This window comes from Anomaloglossus baeobatrachus, chromosome 6 (assembly GCF_048569485.1).
Source record: "Anomaloglossus baeobatrachus isolate aAnoBae1 chromosome 6, aAnoBae1.hap1, whole genome shotgun sequence".
NCBI lineage: Eukaryota > Metazoa > Chordata > Amphibia > Anura > Aromobatidae > Anomaloglossus > Anomaloglossus baeobatrachus.
In genome coordinates this window covers 574797364-574817381 of record NC_134358.1, presented here as the reverse complement: position 1 = coordinate 574817381, position 20018 = coordinate 574797364, and the positions used below count along the sequence as shown (strand labels likewise).

Below are 20018 nucleotides of genomic sequence, written 5' to 3'. Positions count from 1 at the left end.
GAGATATAAGACAATATGCGATCAGGAGGAAATAAAGAGCAGGGGGGAAATAACCAGACGACAAGAGGCGTTCCACAGTACACCAATCAGGTCACAGTAAATCACCAGTTACTGGAACACAACAGCACATGGACCAGATAAGCAAAAAGCTATAGTCGGAATGAGAAAACAGGTTCCTCCATCTTAAAAAGGCGGGGAGTAAATGTAATAGGTCTCCCACAACATGTGATCCAAAACGTAACCAACAGGCTAGCCGAAATTAACTCCTGCTAGCCCGATCACTAATGAGCACACAGCTGATCAATGCCCGAGCATCTCTGTGCAACTCAGAAGCCAGAGAGAAAGCACAGTGGGGAGTGTCCCTGAGCTGCAGCACGGCGGCCAAGACCATACAGAGGTATAACCAGACAGGATCCACTCAGAACAGACCTCACCATGGCCGACCACAGCTGAGTGCACGAGCTCAGCCTCATACCCAGAGGTCTTATAGAATAGACATATGAGTGTGGCCAGCATTGCTGCAGAGGTTACAGGAGTGGGGGGTCCACCTGTCAGTGCAGACCATACACCGCACACTGCAGAGGTTACAGGAGTGGGGGGTCCGCCTGTCAGTGCTCACACCATACACCTCACACTGCAGAGGTTACAGGGGTGGGGGGTCCTCCTGTCAGTGCTCACACCATACACCACACACTGCAGAGGTTACAGGAGTGGGGTATGCGCCTGTCAGTGCAGACCATACACCGCACACTGCAGAGGTTACAGGGGTGGGGGGTCCGCCTGTCAGTGCTCAGTCCATACACCGCACACTGCAGAGGTTACAGGGGTGGGGGGTCCGCCTGTCAGTGCTCAGACCATACACCACACACTGCAGAGGTTACAGGAGTGGGGGATCCGCCTGTCAGTGCAGACCATACACCGCACACTGCAGAGGTTACAGGGGTGGGGGATCCTCCTGTCAGTGCTCAGACCATACACCACACACTGCAGAGGTTACAGGAGTGGGGGATCCGCCTGTCAGTGCTCACACCATACACCTCACACTGCAGAGGTTACAGGAGTGGGGGATCCGCCTGTCAGTGCTCACACCATACACCTCACACTGCAGAGGTTACAGGAGTGGGGGGTCCGCCTGTCAGTGCTCACACCAAACACCTCACACTGCAGAGGTTACAGGAGTGGGGGGTCCGCCTGTCAGTGCTCACACCATACACCACACACTGCAGAGGTTACAGGGGTGGGGGGTCCGCCTGTCAGTGCTCACACCATACACCACACACTGCAGAGGTTACAGGAGTGGGGGGTCCACCTGTCAGTGCTCAGGCCATACACTACACACTGCAGAGGTTACAGGGGTGGAGGGTCCTCCTGTCAGTGCTCACACCATACACCTCACACTGCAGAGGTTACAGGAGTGGGGGGTCCGCCTGTCAGTGCTCACACCATACACCACACACTGCAGAGGTTACAGGGGTGGGGGGTCCGCCTGTCAGTGCTCACACCATACACCTCACACTGCAGAGGTTACAGGAGTGGGGGGTCCACCTGTCAGTGCTCAGACCATACACCACACACTGTACAGGTTACAGGGGTGGGGGATCCGCCTGTCAGTGCTCACACCATACACCTCACACTGCAGAGGTTACAGGGGTGGGGGGTCCGCCTGTCAGTGCTCAGGCCATACACTACACACTGCAGAGGTTACAGGAGTGGGGTATGCGCCTGTCAGTGCAGACCATACACCGCACACTGCAGAGGTTACAGGGGTGGAGGGTCCTCCTGTCAGTGCTCACACCATACACCTCACACTGCAGAGGTTACAGGGGTGGGGGGTCCACCTGTCAGTGCTCAGGCCATACACTACACACTGCAGAGGTTACAGGGGTGGGGGGTCCACCTGTCAGTGCTCAGACCATACACCGCACACTGCAGAGGTTACAGGGGTGGGGGGTCCTCCTGTCAGTGCTCAGACCATACACCACACACTGCAGAGGTTACAGGGGTGGGGGTCCGCCTGTCAGTGCTTAGACCATACACCATACACTGCAGAGGTTACAGGGGTGGGGGTCCGCCTGTCAGTGCTTAGACCATACACCATACACTGCAGAGGTTACAGGGGTGGGGGTCCGCCTGTCAGTGCTCAGACCATACACCGCACACTGCAGAGGTTACAGGGGTGGGGGTTCCTCCTATCGGTGCTCAGACCATACACCGCACACTGCAGAGGTTACAGGGGGGGGGGTCCGCCTGTCAGTGCTCAGACCATACACCACACACTGCAGAGGTTACAGGGGTGGGGGGTCCTCCTGTCAGTGCTCAGACCATACACCGCACACTGCAGAGGTTACAGGGGTGGGGGGGTCCGCCTGTCAGTGCTCAGACCATACACTACACACTGCAGAGGTTACAGGGGTGGGGAGTCCGCCTGTCAGGGGTCAGACCATACACCGCACACTGCAGAGGTTACAGGGGTGGGGGGTCCTCCTATCAGTGCTCAGACCATACACCACACACTGCAGAGGTTACAGGGGTGGGGGGTCCGCCTGTCAAGTGCTCAGACCATACACTGCACACTGCAGAGGTTACAGGGGTGGGGGGTCTGCCTGTCAGTGCTCAGACCATACACCGCACACTGCAGAGGTTACAGGGGTGGGGGGGTCCTCCTATCAGTGCTCAGACCATACACCACACACTGCAGAGGTTACAGGGGTGGGGGGTCCGCCTGTCAGTGCTCAGACCATACACCACACACTGCAGAGGTTACAGGGGTGGGGGGGTCCGCCTGTCAGTGCTCAGACCATACACTATACACTGCAGAGGTTACAGGGGTGGGGGGGTCCTCCTGTCAGTGCTCAGACCATACACCACACTCTGCAGCACATTGCTCTGCAATGCTGTCATCCCAGAAGGAAGCCTCTTCTAAAGATGCACAAGAAAGCTGTAAACATTTTGCTGAAGATGAACAGAGAAAGGGACATGGATGACCGGAGCCGTCCTGTGTCTGATGAGACCAAGATAAACTTATTTTGGTTCAGATTGTGTCAGTGTGTGCGGGCTGCTCCAAGGGTAGAGGACAAAGACCAGTGTGTCCTGCCTACAGTCAGGCATGGTGGTGGAGGCCGAGTGTCTCCAGACCTGAACCCTATGGAGCATCTGTGGGGGCCTCCTCACATGGAAGGTGGAGGAGCGCAGGGGTCTGTAACATCCACCAGCTCCGTGATCTCGTCATGGAGGATGAAGAGGATCCAGCGGCTCCTGTGAAGCTCTAGTGACCTCCAGACCCAAGAGAGGTAAGATGCTGGAAATAATGGCGGCCACACAAAATATTCACACCAAGGGCAAAATGTGGCCATTTTCACATAGGGGTGTACTCACTTTTGCAATCAGCAGTTTAGACATTAATGGCCGTGTGCTGAATTATTTACACTGTTATACAAGCTGCACACTGACACTGCACATTGTATACAAGCTGCGCACTGATACTGCACATTGTATACCAGCTGCGCACTGACACTGCACATTGTATACAAGCTGCGCACTGACACTGCACATTGTATACAAGCTGCGCACTGACACTGCACATTGTATACAAGCTGCGCACTGACACTGCATATTGCATACAAGCTGCGCACTGACACTGCACATTGTATACAAGCTGCCCACTGACACTGCACATTGTATACACGCTGCCCACTGACACTGCACATTGTGAGATCCACAGCGCTGTCCCAGGAGGAGATATAATAACAAAATTACAGAAGTGTGAGGGGTGTACTCACTTTTGTGACATACGGTTTATGCTGATCGGTGACATCAGACAGTCTGCACATAGCGCTCCGCGTCACCGGACTCCAGACACCTCCACAGCTCCAGCCGGTGTCTCCTGACAGCTCGGGGCCCGGTCCAGCGCTGCGGTGTCGGAGCTGAGCTCGTTCCAGAAAGGAACATCGTCTCATGGAACAAAGAGCATTTCCTGCAGAGGCATACCATCAGCAGAATAATGGCCAGAGGTTTAGTGCGCAGACCCCCGGTGTCGGCAGGTTTAGTGCGCAGACCCCGGTGTCGGCAGGTTTAGTGCGCAGACCCCGGTGTCGGCAGGTTTAGTGCGCAGTCCCCCGGTGTCGGCAGGTTTAGTGCGCAGACCCCGGTGTCGGCAGGTTTAGTGCGCAGTCCACGGTGACGGCAGGTTTAGTGCGCAGTCCCCGGTGACGGCAGGTTTAGTGCGCAGTCCCCGGTGACGGCAGGTTTAGTGCGCAGTCCCCGGTGACGGCAGGTTTAGTGCGCAGTCCCCGGTGTCGGCAGGTTTAGTGCGCAGTCCCCGGTGTCGGCAGGTTTAGTGCGCAGTCCCCGGTGTCGGCAGGTTTAGTGCGCAGTCCCCGGTGTCGGCAGGTTTAGTGCGCAGACCCCGGTGTCGGCAGGTTTAGTGCGCAGACCCCGGTGTCGGCAGGTTTAGTGCGCAGTCCCCGGTGTCGGCAGGTTTAGTGCGCAGTCCCCGGTGTCGGCAGGTTTAGTGCGCAGTCCCCGGTGTCGGCAGGTTTAGTGCGCAGTCCCCGGTGTCCGCAGGTTTAGTGCGCAGACCCCGGTGTCCGCAAGTTTAGTGCGCAGACCCCGGTGTCGGCAGGTTTAGTGCGCAGTCCCCGGTGTCGGCAGGTTTAGTGCGCAGTCCCCGGTGACGGCAGGTTTAGTGCGCAGTCCCCCGGTGTCGGCAGGTTTAGTGCGCAGTCCCCCGGTGTCGGCAGGTTTAGTGCGCAGTCCCCGGTGTCGGCAGGTTTAGTGCGCAGTCCCCGGTGTCGGCAGGTTTAGTGCGCAGTCCCCGGTGTCGGCAGGTTTAGTGCGCAGACCCCGGTGTCGGCAGGTTTAGTGCGCAGACCCCGGTGTCGGCAGGTTTAGTGCGCAGACCCCGGTGTCGGCAGGTTTAGTGCGCAGACCCCCGGTGTCGGCAGGTTTAGTGCGCAGTCCCCGGTGTCGGCAGGTTTAGTGCGCAGTCCCCGGTGTCGGCAGGTTTAGTGCGCAGACCCCGGTGTCGGCAGGTTTAGTGCGCAGACCCCGGTGTCGGCAGGTTTAGTGCGCAGTCCCCGGTGTCGGCAGGTTTAGTGCGCAGTCCCCGGTGTCGGCAGGTTTAGTGCGCAGTCCCCGGTGTCGGCAGGTTTAGTGCGCAGTCCCCGGTGTCCGCAGGTTTAGTGCGCAGACCCCGGTGTCGGCAGGTTTAGTGCGCAGGACCCCGGTGTCGGCAGGTTTAGTGCGCAGTCCCCGATGTCGGCAGGTTTAGTGCGCAGTCCCCGGTGACGGCAGGTTTAGTGCGCAGTCCCCGGTGACGGCAGGTTTAGTGCGCAGTCCCCGGTGTCGGCAGGTTTAGTGCGCAGTCCCCCGGTGTCGGCAGGTTTAGTGCGCAGTCCCCCGGTGTCGGCAGGTTTAGTGCGCAGTCCCCGGTGTCGGCAGGTTTAGTGCGCAGACCCCGGTGTCGGCAGGTTTAGTGCGCAGACCCCGGTGTCGGCAGGTTTAGTGCGCAGACCCCGGTGTCGGCAGGTTTAGTGCGCAGACCCCGGGTGTCGGCAGGTTTAGTGCGCAGTCCCCGGTGTCGGCAGGTTTAGTGCGCAGTCCCCGGTGTCGGCAGGTTTAGTGCGCAGTCCCCGGTGTCGGCAGGTTTAGTGCGCAGTCCCCGGTGTCGGCAGGTTTAGTGCGCAGTCCCCGGTGTCGGCAGGTTTAGTGCGCAGTCCCCGGTGTCGGCAGGTTTAGTGCGCAGTCCCCGGTGACGGCAGGTTTAGTGCGCAGTCCCCGGTGTCGGCAGGTTTAGTGCGCAGTCCCCGGTGTCGGCAGGTTTAGTGCGCAGTCCCCGGTGTCGGCAGGTTTAGTGCACAGTCCCCGGTGTCGGCAGGTTTAGTGCACAGTCCCTGGTGTCGGCAGGTTTAGTGCGCAGTCCCCGGTGTCAGCAGGTTTAGTGCGCAGTCCCCGGTGTCAGCAGGTTTAGTGCGCAGACCCCGGTGTCGGCAGGTTTAGTGCACAGTCCCCGGTGTCAGCAGGTTTAGTGCGCAGACCCCGGTGTCGGCAGGTTTAGTGCACAGTCCCCGGTGTCAGCAGGTTTAGTGCGCAGACCCCGGTGTCGGCAGGTTTAGTGCGCAGTCCCCGGTGTCGGCAGGTTTAGTGCGCAGACCCCGGTGTCGGCAGGTTTAGTGCGCAGTCCTTAGTTAGTGGCCAATCTCTAGTGTTTCCATATATCCCTTCCGTCTGGAAATTTAGAGACGCTGCTCTGATCTGCAATAAGGAACAAATCATAAAGAATACCGCACCTTGCTTCAGTAGACTCGCCCGATACCGTCCTTCTAAGGTGCAGTTCCAGCGTTCAAAGTGGAATTGATACTCGCATTCCTGGGCGCTCATACTAATGGCCTCCATCAGGGTCTCCGCTACGCCAGGGTCTCGTCGGCACATTCTTCGCTGCTTCTTCTCAAGCTTCAGTCGGTCACAGATTTTGTAATGGGTTTTGTCTGCAGCTCCCTCCGTTTCTGAGGTCAGAGGAAGAATTGTCAATGGCTCGTTCCCAGTCAGTCTGAAAATGACAGAATTGTATATTGAAAATGTAAAATGTAATAACTGCCCCCTATGTACAATAATGTAACTACTATAATACCGCCAAATGTACAAGAATACCGCCAAATGTACAAGAATATAACTACTATAATACCGCCAAATGTACAAGAATACCGCCAAATGTACAAGAAAATAACTACTATAATACCGCCAAATGTACAAGAATATAACTACTATAATACTGTCCCTATATACAAGAATATAACTACTATAATACTGCCCCCTATATACAAGAATATAACTACTATAATACTGCCCCTATGTACAAGAATATAACTACTATAATAATGCTCCTATGTACAAGAATATAACTACTATAATACTGCCCCCTATGTACAAGAATATAACTACTATAATACTGCCCCCTATGTACAAGAATATAACTACAATAATACTGCCCCTATGTACAAAATATAACTACTATAATACTGCCCCTATGTACAAGAATATAACTACTATAATACTGACCCTATGTACAAGAATATAACTACTATAATACTGCCCCCTATGTACAAGAATATAACTACTATAATACTGCCCCTATGTACAAGAATATAACTACTATAATACTGACCCTATGTACAAGAATATAACTACTATAATACTGCCCCTATGTACAGGAATATAACTACTATAATACTGCTCACATATACAAGAATATAACTACTATAATACCGACCCTATGTACAAGAATATAACTACTATAATACTGCCCCCTATGTACAAGAATATAACTACTATAATACTGCCGCTAAGTACAAGAATATAACTACTATAATACTGACCCTATGTACAAAAATATAACTACTATAATACTGCCCCCAATGTACAAGAATATAACTACTATAATACTGACCCTATGTACAAGAATATAACTACTATAATACTGCCCCCTATGTACAAGAATATAACTACTATAATACTGCCCCTATATACAAGAATATAACTACTATAATACTGCCCCTATATACAAGAATATAACTACTATAATACTGCCCCCTATGTACAAGAATATAACTACTATAATACTGCCCCTATGTACAAGAATATAACTACTATAATACTGCCCCGTATGTACAAGAATATAACTACTATAATACTGCCCCCTATGTACAAGAATATAACTACTATAATACTGCCCCCTATATACAAGAATATAACTACTATAATACTGCCCCTATGTACAAGAATATAACTACTATAATACTGCCCCCTATGTACAAGAATATAACTACTATAATACTGCTCCTATGTACAAGAATCTAACTACTATAATACTGCTCCTATGTACAAGAATATAACTACTATAATACTGCCCCTATGTACAAGAATATAACTACTATAATACTGCCCCTATGTACAAGAATATAACTACTGTAATACTGCCCCCTATGTACAAGAATATAACTACTATAATACTGCCCCTATATACAAGAATATAACTATTATAATACTGCCCCCTATGTACAAGAATATACCTACTATAATACTGCTCCTATGTACAAGAATATAACTACTATAATACTGCCCCCTATGTACAAGAATATAACTACTATAATACTGCCCCTATATACAAGAATATAACTACTATAATACTGCCCTCTATGTGCAAGAATATAACTACTATAATACTGCCCTCTATGTACAAGAATATAACTACTATAATACTGCCCCTATGTAGAAGAATATAACTACTATAATACTGCCCCCTATGTACAAGAATATAACTACAATAATACTGCCCTCTATGTACAAGAATATAACTACTATAATACTGCCCCTATGTAGAAGAATATAACTACTATAATACTGCCCCCTATGTACAAGAATATAACTACTATAATACTGCCATCTATGTACAAGAATATAACTACTATAATACTGCCCCTATGTAGAAGAATATAACTACTATAATACTGCCCCCTATGTACAAGAATATAACTACTATAATACTGCTCCTATATACAAGAATATAACTACTATAATACTGCCACCTATGTACAAGAATATAACTACTATAATACTGCCCCCTATGTACAAGAATATAACTACTATAATACTGTTCCCTATGTACAAGAATATAACTACTATAATACTGCCCCCTATGTACAAGAATATAACTACTATAATACTGCTCCTATATACAAGAATATAACTACAATAATACTGCCCTCTATGTACAAGAATATAACTACTATAATACTGCCCTCTATGTACAAGAATATAACTACTATAATACTGCCCCTATGTACAAGAATATAACTACTATAATACTGCCCCTATGTAGAAGAATATAACTACTATAATACTGCCCCTATGTACAAGAATATAACTACTATAATACTGCCCCTATGTACAAGAATATAACTACTATAATACTGCTCCTATGTACAAGAATATAACTACTATAATACTGCCCCTATGTACAAGAATATAACTACTATAATACTGCCCCTATGTACAAGAATATAACTGCTATAATACTCCTCCTATATACAAGAATATAACTATTATAATACTGCCCCTATGTACAAGAATATAACTACTATAATACTGCCCCCTATGTACAAGAATATAACTACTATAATATTGCTCCTATATACAAGAATATAACTACTATAATACTGCCCCTACATACAAGAATATAACTACTATAATACTGCCCCTATGTACAAGAATATAACTACTATAATACTGTTCCCTATATTCAAGAATATAACTACTATAATACTGCCCCTATATACAAGAATATAACTACTATAATACTGTTCCCTATATACAAGAATATAACTACTATAATACTGCCCCTATGTACAAGAATATAACTACTATAATACTGCCCCCTATGTACAGGAATATAACTACTATAATACTGCCCCTATATACAAGAATATAACTACTATAATACTGCCCCTATATACAAGAATATAACTACTATAATACTGCCCCTATATACAAGAATATAACTACTATAATACTGCCCCCTATGTACAGGAATATAACTACTATAATACTGCCCCTATATACAAGAATATAACTACTATAATACTGTTCCCTATATACAAGAATATAACTACTATAATACTGCCCCTATATACAAGAATATAACTACTATAATACTGCCCCCTATATACAAGAATATAACTACTATAATACTGCCCCCTATGTACAAGAATATAATTACTATAATACTGCCCCCTATATACAAGAATATAACTACTATAATACTGCCCCCTGTCACAAACCACCGGGGGGGGTCACTCCGAAATCCCCCGCGCTGGCTACCAGTACGTCACGATCGGGGGGTAACAAGCAGGAGTCAACCCTCCTTTATACCTCCCGACCGACAGACAGAGCACGTGACGCGCTCTCTAGCGCCCCTCTTATAGTCAGGCCAATTATGGAATTGCCCGACAATAAGAAAGGAGGCCGCTATACTACTTATGCCGATTATTGAAGGGTCCCCGGTGAGAGTAAGGTATATATTCCCCCGACCTCCGCGGGCGGAATATATAATAACTTCCCGAATCTCACTGGCCTCCCCACAATAATCCTTGGCACAACTCGCTGCCACCAACCGCTTCACGGTAACTATTAGCCGAACACACAGACGTGGGATTCAAGATCGAGATAACAGAACAGCCCAAGATTAATTATATAATTTAATCAGCCTAAAGCACACTAGAAACTACAATATATACAATAGGGAATCTACAGAATATACATATGTCAGAGTACAGTTACAGATAAAGCATGGGTTACAAACAGGCATACACAGTTCCAGCAGTTACCTTGTTGCGTCTGGCCACAGGGGGGCGCTGTAGACCAGGTTTCTAGGAACTCCCACAGATGTTTCCTACACGTGCCCCCAGCGAGAAGAACCTTGGAAAATGGCCGAAGCAGGGTTATCAACCTGGGCAAATCCAGGTCCCCTCCTACCTTAGTGACCTCACAGGGAGCACTGCTCCACCCCTGGCTGGAGTTATGGACAAATTCACAACATGGAATATGGGCCATAACTTTGCCTGGGAGCGTCGTAGGCGGACGCCAATGCTCTCATTGTGACAGTTATGAATTTAGCTACAGAACGAGGGGACTCATGACCTGTCTACGAGTTCCCATATGGCTGATATCACGCCTGGGGTATTTCCCAAGCTCCCCCTTCCATAAAAAAGGTGTGCCAGCATCGTCCGCCTGCGCAAACACCATTTTTATGGTTGCCATATTTATCGGAGATATGGCTTGCGAGATATGAACCATTTTTTACTGGAGTCGTTCTGTCTGGCTACTTCCAAGCCTTGCTAATGAGATACAACTCTTGTTACAGGGTGACGGCAGGGAGTCATCCTGGGTCCATTGTCCTCACATCATCTCATCTCCATATCAGAGGAGATGGCTGTTGGAGGTGTAAGTGGGATGTGACACCTTCACAGATGCTGGACATTTGAGCACAAGAAGGGAGGGGGGCACTGCCAGGGAGTGATGAGAGCAATTATGACTTCTAGTCATAATTCCTCTTCATATCCCAGGATTTACCTCACACCTCCCCCCTTTTGAGGGCGCTAGGGGGCAGCACACTCCGGTGTTCCCCCGTGCGCCCGTCCGCGACCTCTCCTTGTCGGGACAGCCCGTCTGCGTTACCGTGGTCACGGCCCCTTTTGTGGCGAATGGTGAAGTCGTATTGCTGGAGCGCAAGGCTCCATCGCAACAATCGCCCATTCGTCCCAGAGACGGTGTGCAACCAGCTGAGGGGATTGTGGTCCGTCTCCACGATGAAGTGGCGCCCGTATAGATAGGGTTGCAGACGCTGCAGGGCCCACACTATGGCCAGGCACTCCTTCTCCATTGTAGAATAGGCCACTTCCCTTGGTAACAGCTTCCTGCTCAGGTACAGGACTGGGTGCTCTTGGCTCGCAGAGTCCACCTGGCTGAGCACCGCACCGAGGCCGAAGTCACTGGCGTCGGTCTGTACTACAAACGGCCGCGTGAAGTTGGCTGCCTGTAGCACGGGCGGGCTGGACAGGGCGTCCTTTAGGGCCCGGAAGGCTGTCTCGCAGTCCACTGTCCAATCGACTGCAGAGGGCAGCTTCTTCTTGGTGAGGTCCGTCAAGGGCTTTGCCAGGCTACTATAGCGTGGAACAAACCTCCTATAGTACCCAGCGGTCCCCAAGAAGGACATCACCTGCTTCTTGGTCCTGGGGGTGGGCCAGGATGCGATGGCCCCCACTTTCTCAGGCTCGGGCTTCAGCGTTCCCCCACCTACCCGGTGACCGAGGTACTGGACCTCGCTCATGGCCAGCTGACACTTTCCCGGCTTGATGGTCAAACCTGCCCGGTGGATCCGCCTGAGCACCTGTGCTAGATGCTCTAGGTGGTCCTCCCAGGTGGGACTGAAGACGGCAATGTCATCCAGGGTACGCGGCCGCGTACCCTTCAAGTCCCTTGAGCAGGGTGTTGACCATCCGCTGGAAAGTGGCAGGGGCATTCCTCATCCCGAATGGCATCACCGTGGACTCGTACAGTCCAAATGGGGTAATAAAGGCAGAGCGTTCCCTGGCCTTGCGAGTCAGGGGGATCTGCCAATATCCCCGGCTCAGGTCCATGATGGTCAGGTACTGAGCCCCGGCCAACTGATCGAGCAGGTCATCGATGCGTGGCATTGGGTACGCATCGGCGACCGTGACAGCATTGAGCCCCCTGTAGTCCACGCAGAACCGAGTGGTTCGGTCCTTCTTAGGGACGAGGACTACAGGCGAGGCCCAAGCGCTGTTGGATGCCTGGATCACCCCCAGCTCCAGCATCTCGTCAATCTCCTGGCGCATGTGTTGCTGCACCTCCAGGGAGACCCGATATGCTGAACGCCGGATCGGGGGATGATCCCCAGTGTCCACGTGATGGACAGCCAAGTCAGTCCTTCCGGGCTGGTTGGTAAACAACCCCCGGAAGGGGTGTAGGGTGGCCCACAGCTGGGACCGTTGGTCCTCCAAGAGCTGGTGGCCAACCTCCACATCCTCAATGGATCCGCCTGCCCTAACCTGGGCTAGCATATCCAAGAGGGTTTCCGCTTCTCCCTCCTCGGGCAGGTTGCACACGGGGAGCGCACATGCCTCCCGCTCATGATGTGCCTTCATCATGTTCACATGGAAGGGCTTCCGCCTTCCACGGGCAGGGTCCAGGGTGACCAGGTACGTCACAGGGTTGAGCTGCTGGTACACGAGGTATGGGCCTTCCCAGGCTGCCTGAAGCTTGTCCTGTGGTACGGGGACCAGTACCCACACCTCTTGACCCACTTGGTAGGTCCTCTCACAAGCGTTCTGGTCGTACCAACGCTTCTGATCGGCCTGGGCTTGAGCCATATTGTCGTGTACCAGTTGCGTCAAGGCCTGCATTTTGTCCCGGAAGCGCATGACATACTCGATAACCGACACTCCAGGGGTGGCCAAATCCCCTTCCCAAGCCTCTTTCACCAGAGCCAGGGGGCCCCGCACACGTCGCCCGTACAGGAGCTCAAACGGTGAGAATCCTGTTGAGGCCTGTGGAACCTCCCGGTAAGCAAATAACAGGTGTGGGAGATACCGCTCCCAGTCACGCCCATGGGAGTCGACCAACATCTTAAGCATCTGCTTTAAGGTGCCATTGAACCGCTCGCACAGGCCATTAGTCTGTGGATGGTACGGGCTGGCCACCAGATGTCGCACCTGGACTTGCTTACAGAGGGCCTCCATCAGCTGGGACATGAATTGGGTCCCCCGGTCAGTGAGCATTTCCTGGGGAAAACCCACTCGGGAGAAAATCTCCAGCAATGCGGTGGCCACCTTGTCAGCCCGAATGGACGACAAGGCCACTGCTTCTGGGTACCGGGTGGCATAGTCCACTACCGTCAGTATGAAGCGTTTCCCGGAGCTGCTGGGGATGGCCAGCGGGCCGACCAGATCCACAGCCACCCTCCTGAAAGGCTCATCGATGATTGGCAGAGATACCAGTGGGGCTTTGGGGCGTGGCCCCGCCTTCCCCACTCTCTGACAGGTTTCACACGAACGGCAGTAGGCAGCCACATCGGCCCCCATTTTTGGCCAGTAGAAATGCTGGTTTAACCTGGCCTTGGTCTTAGCGATCCCTAGGTGTCCGGCCATCGGAATCTCATGTGCGATCCGCAACAACTCCGTCCGGAACGGATAGGGTACCACCAACTGTCGGTCCCTGGGCCACGCCTCCGGTGAACCCTGCTGGACCGTGGCCCGGTACAGCCGTCCTTGGTCCCAGACCACTCGCTCCGGGTCCGAGTCCGAGGGAGGCTGTGCCGCCTGCTCCTTAAGAGCTTTCAGGCTGTCGTCAGCTTCTAACGCTGCCTGAAACTCCTGACTAGATGTGGCCAGAATCGACGAGACTGTCACATCTTCAGTCAGTACCCCGGGACCTGTGTCCTGGCCTCCACCTGACTCGGCTGCCACTTGGTCAGAAGGGGAAGAGCTTTCGGACCTCCGGGAGGCCCCTTGGCTTCCAGCACTCCCACTGCGGGTGACAGCGGCCACAGCCGCTGCGACCGTGGGTCGTGCCTGCTCCTCCTCCGTTCCTGACCAAGTCGCCGGTTCAGGCAGACCTACCTGGCTTCCTGACACCCCGGTTGTGGGGGAACCATGCACCGAGATCTTACCTGGGAGCACTTCCGCTCCTGGACCGGCCCCAATCTCACCTGCCTGTTCCCCTCCTGCAGCAACAGAACCCCGCTGTGAAATCTCTGGGGACCCCACATTTGCTGTGGTAGCCCCCACCCCACACACTGGTCCTCCCCCTGCAGCACCCTGCTCTCTGCTTATCCCTGCAGAGGGCAACAGATCCCAGCTCACAGGCTGATTACTTGTAGAGGCATTGTCACACCTTTCTCTGACCCCCTCCCCTGTCACAGCTGCAGCTGTGTGTGTGTCTATGGTGTCTGTGCAAGCAGAAATATCAGAGTTCACTCCCTCCTCCCTTACATCATTCATAGATAACACATTAACATTGTCCGGAGGCACGTCAGCACTGGCTGAAGGTTCAGCCTTTGGGGCGGGGCCAAACTGGGAGGTTATTTGCCCCAAATCTGTCCCAAGTAGCACGTTTGCAGGGATCCGATCAGTTACCCCCACCTCTCTCACCCCTCGCCCCGCGCCCCAGTCCACATAAATGTCAGCAACAGGCAGCGCCGGGTCAATGCCTCCAATCCCGGAGACAGCGAGGGTTTTTCCAGGGATCAAGTCTTGGGGGGGACACCATCTCAGGCCGCACCAGAGTCACTTCCGAGGCGCTGTCTCGCAGTCCTATGGTCACAGACTGGCCGACGGTGACAGGTTGGAAGCTGTCCAGGGACCTACCACCACCCCCACCCACACAATACACCTTGGGCGGCCCTTGGGACGGGGACGGAGCCGGGGCCTTGGGACGCTGAGGGCACATGGCCTTGAAGTGTCCAGGTAGGTTGCACTGGTGGCACTGTCTTGGCTCTGCCACGGGCCTGGAGAGGGGAGTTGAGGGGGACACCCCTGCAGTCTAGGGGCAGGTGGGGCAGTCGCAGAATTCATCTTACCCCCTCTCCAGGTGCTGCTGGTGGCCGCTCTCCTGGCCTCAGGGGCCCGGTTGTTGGTGTAGTCATCGGCAAGGGCAGCTGTAGCCGTGGACCCCTTTGGCTTCTGGTCTCGGATGAACTGGCGGAGATCCTCAGGGCAGTTCCACAAGAGTTGCTCCGTGATGACCAAGTCCAGGATCTCTGGTCCGGTGGAAAGCTGCAGGCCTTGGGTCCAGTGGTCGGCAGCTCGGGCAAGTGCCCGCGCGGTGGTCAGCCCAGGAGTCCTTTGGTCCCTTCTGCAGGGTCCGGAACTTCTTGCGGTAGGACTCCGGAGTGAGGTTGAACTGTTGGATCAGGGCCCGCTTGATGGTGTCGTAGCCCTGATCTGCCTCAGCAGGCAAGTCCCCAAGGACATCCAGGGCCTTACCCCTTAAACGGGGGGTCAGGTATTTGGCCCACTGGTCCTTGTTCAGATGATGCTGCAAGCAAGTCCGTTCAAAAGCAGTCAAGAAAGAGTCCAAGTCTCCATCCTTCTCCAGCACTGGGAAGTCCTCAACACGGACCTTTGGAAGTTTGGTGTCTGGAAGGTCACGGGTGGCTGATGAGGGCCGGAGCTGAGCTAGCTGCAGCTGGTAGTTACGCTCTGCCTGGCGCTCTTCACGCGCTGCTTGCCGCTCACAGCTCGGCCATGAGTTCCTTGTAGCCCTCCCGGTCTCCAGCCTGGCGTAGGGCCATAGCCATTTGAAGAAGGCTATCCGAGCCTCCCAGGCTCGGTGGAATGGCACGTGGTGATCTGCGGCCCGCTGCGGAGCCTGGTGCTTCACTGTCCATTGCAGAGCGGAGGGCTGGCGTCTGGCTCGTTGAGGACCCTTGGGCGAGCTGCTCCTCATCTTGTCCAGCAGTGCCCGGTTGTGCAATGTCCTCTGCAGAGCTGTTTTCTGGCGTCGAGCTCCTGGAGGACTCGTGGACAACCTCCTCATCGTCTCTGGCCTTAGCATCGGCCATTCCTTTGGCTTTGCTCCTGGTGCTCTCAGCCATTCTTGCAGACTTTTGGTCACTGACACAGAACTGACACCTGATGCCTCCACACACCTTACAGTATCTGCACTCTGACACTCTAGTGTTGAGCTAGTCTGAAGACCCCAGCAGCCACAGCTGCTGCAGGCAGTCTTTAGTGTCTGGGAGTATGGGTCTCACACTCACACACACTATTATCTCGATCCCACCGCTATGCCACCAATATGTCACAAACCACCGGGGGGGTCACTCCGAAATCCCCCGCGCTGGCTACCAGTACGTCACGATCGGGGGGTAACAAGCAGGAGTCAACCCTCCTTTATACCTCCCGACCGACAGACAGAGCACGTGACGCGCTCTCTAGCGCCCCTCTTATAGTCAGGCCAATTATGGAATTGCCCGACAATAAGAAAGGAGGCCGCTATACTACTTATGCCGATTATTGAAGGGTCCCCGGTGAGAGTAAGGTATATATTCCCCCGACCTCCGCGGGCGGAATATATAATATCTTCCCGAATCTCACTGGCCTCCCCACAATAATCCTTGGCACAACTCGCTGCCACCAACCGCTTCACGGTAACTATTAGCCGAACACACAGACGTGGGATTCAAGATCGAGATAACAGAACAGCCCAAGATTAATTATATAATTTAATCGCCTAAAGCACACTAGAAACTACAATATATACAATAGGGAATCTACAGAATATACATATGTCAGAGTACAGTTACAGATAAAGCATGGGTTACAAACAGGCATACACAGTTCCAGCAGTTACCTTGTTGCGTCTGGCCACAGGGGGGCGCTGTAGACCAGGTTTCTAGGAACTCCCACAGATGTTTCCTACACGTGCCCCAGCGAGAAGAACCTTGGAAAATGGCCGAAGCAGGGTTATCAACCTGGGCAAATCCAGGTCCCCTCCTACCTTAGTGACCTCACAGGGAGCACTGCTCCACCCCTGGCTGGAGTTATGGACAAATTCACAACATGGAATATGGGCCATAACTTTGCCTGGGAGCGTCGTAGGCGGACGCCAATGCTCTCATTGTGACAGTTATGAATTTAGCTACAGAACGAGGGGACTCATGACCTGTCTGCCAGTTCCCCATTGGCTGATATCACGCCTGGGGTATTTCCCAAGCTCCCCCTTCCATAAAAAAGGTGTGCCAGCATCGTCCGCCTGCGCAAACACCATTTTTATGGTTGCCATATTTATCGGAGATATGGCTTGCGAGATATGAACCATTTTTTACTGGAGTCGTTCTGTCTGGCTACTTCCAAGCCTTGCTAATGAGATACAACTCTTGTTACAGGGTGACGGCAGGGAGTCATCCTGGGTCCATTGTCCTCACATCATCTCATCTCCATATCAGAGGAGATGGCTGTTGGAGGTGTAAGTGGGATGTGACACCTTCACAGATGCTGGACATTTGAGCACAAGAAGGGAGGGGGGCACTGCCAGGGAGTGATGAGAGCAATTATGACTTCTAGTCATAATTCCTCTTCATATCCCAGGATTTACCTCACACCCCCTATATACAAGAATATAACTACTATAATACTGTTCCCTACATACAAGAATATAACTACTATAATACTGCCCCTATATACAAGAATATAACTACTATAATACTGCCCCCTATATACAAGAATATAACTACTATAATACTGCCCCCTATATACAAGAATATAACTACTATAATACTGTTCCCTATATACAAGAATATAACTACTATAATACTGTTCCCTATATACAAGAATATAACTACTATAATACTGCCCCCTATATACAAGAATATAACTACTATAATACTGCCCCCTATATACAAGAATATAACTACTATAATACTGTTCCCTATATACAAGAATATAACTACTATAATACTGCCCCTATATACAAGAATATAACTACTATAATACTGTTCCCTATATACAAGAATATAACTACTATAATACTGTTCCCTATATACAAGAATATAACTACTATAATACTGCCCCTATGTACAAGAATATAACCACTATAATACTGCTCCTATGTACAAGAATATAACTACTATAATACTGCTCCCTATGTACAAGAATATAACTACTATAATACTGCCCCTATGTACAAGAATATAACTACTATAATACTGCTCCTATGTACAAGAATATAACTACTATAATACTGTTCCCTATATACAAGAATATAACTACTATAATACTGCCCCCTATGTACAAGAATATAACTACTATAATACTGCCCCCTATGTACAAGAATATAATTACTATAATACTGCCCCTATGTACAAGAATATAACTACTATAATACTGCCCCCTATGTACAAGAATATAACTACTATAATACTGCCCCCTATGTACAAGAATATAATTACTATAATACTGCCCTATGTACAAGAATATAACTACTATTGTGGCGCCCCTGAGGCTACCGTAGCCACAGAGGTACTGCACATCAGCTACAGGTGTGGTGCCCCATCTTGGGTAAGAGAGAGGCCATCTACCGGTTCACGCACCAAAAACCTACAGACACCCAATTATTACCCCACACATTAGGTCAGGGCCGGGGCAGGGGCCATTACTGCTGTGACCAGTAATCTGGGTCTGGCACTGAAGCCCCTGCACTGTCCCTAGAAACATTCAGTGGGTGGAGCTTAGTGGCTGAGCTGTCTGAGGTAAAAGGGGCGGAGCTAAATTTAAAAAGTTCACCGTAGAGAGAGTCAGTCAGTCAGAAGCGGGGAGGAGACCGACGAGGGGTGAGGGCCCCGGGTCCTGTCAACTCTGAGGAGATGGAAGAAAGGATCCCAGTGACTTACAGTAGGGGAGGTGTCAGACACCTTATAGTCACATTTCACAGACAGTAGCTGAAAGTGAAGGGATTGGTCGCAAACGGGGTCCCGGTCCCCAGGCTGGGGCGATACTTCAGGACTTTCTAGTAACACCGGAGCCTTGGGGGGGGAGATTTGCTGTATGCATATTTGGCCCACAAGCAGCACAAGAATCCGCTGGAAGGGGCCACAGAGGACCAGGGAGCCAGGCAGGCAGAAGCCCCATCACAGGTCCCCAGAGGGAGCCAGGCAGGCAGAAGCCCCATTACAGGTCTCCAGAGGGAGCCAGGCAGGCAGAAGCCCCATTACAGATCTCCAGAGGGAGCCAGGCAGGCAGAAGCCCCATTACATGTCTCCAGAGGGAGCCAGGCAGACAGAAGCCCCATTACAGGTCCCCAGAGGGAGCCAGGCAGGCAGAAGCCCCATTACAGGTCCCCAGAGGGAGCCAGGCAGGCAGAAGCCCCATTACATGTCTCCAGAGGGAGCCAGGCAGACAGAAGCCCCATTACAGGTCCCCAGAGGGAGCCAGGCAGGCAGAAGCCCCATTACAGGTCCCCAGAGGGAGCCAAGCAGGCAGAAACCCCATTACAGGTCCCCAGAGGGAGCTAGGCAGGCAGAAGCCCCATTACAGGTCCCCAGAGGGAGCCAGGCAGGCAGAAGACCCATTACAGATCTCCAGAGGGAGCCAGGCAGGCAGAAGCCCCATTACATGTCTCCAGAGGGAGCCAGGCAGACAGAAGCCCCATTACAGGTCCCCAGAGGGAGCCAAGCAGGCAGAAACCCCATTACAGGTCCCCAGAGGGAGCCAGGCAGGCAGAAGCCCCATTACAGGTCCCCAGAGGGAGCCAGGCAGGCAGAAGCCCCATTACAGGTCCCCAGAGGGAGCTAGGCAGGCAGAAGCCCCATTACAGGTCCCCAGAGGGAGCCAGGCAGGCAGAAGCCCCATTACAGGTCCCCAGAGGGAGCCCGGCAGGCAGAAGCCCCATTACAGGTCTCCAGAGGGATCCAGGCAGGCAGAACCCCATTACAGGTCTCCAGAGGG

At 51.8% G+C, this 20018-nt stretch overlaps 1 protein-coding gene across 2 annotated transcripts in view; it reads right to left on the bottom strand.

Annotated features, from left to right (window-relative positions):
• The window catches only part of WNT9A (Wnt family member 9A), a 131413-nt gene that overhangs the window by 39411 nt on the left and 71984 nt on the right, over positions 1-20018 (bottom strand). For both annotated transcript variants that reach the window (XM_075315891.1, XM_075315892.1), the window contains one exon: positions 6288-6547. In XM_075315891.1, the coding sequence (XP_075172006.1) occupies positions 6288-6547 (260 nt within the window). The remainder of the gene's footprint in view (positions 1-6287; positions 6548-20018) is intronic.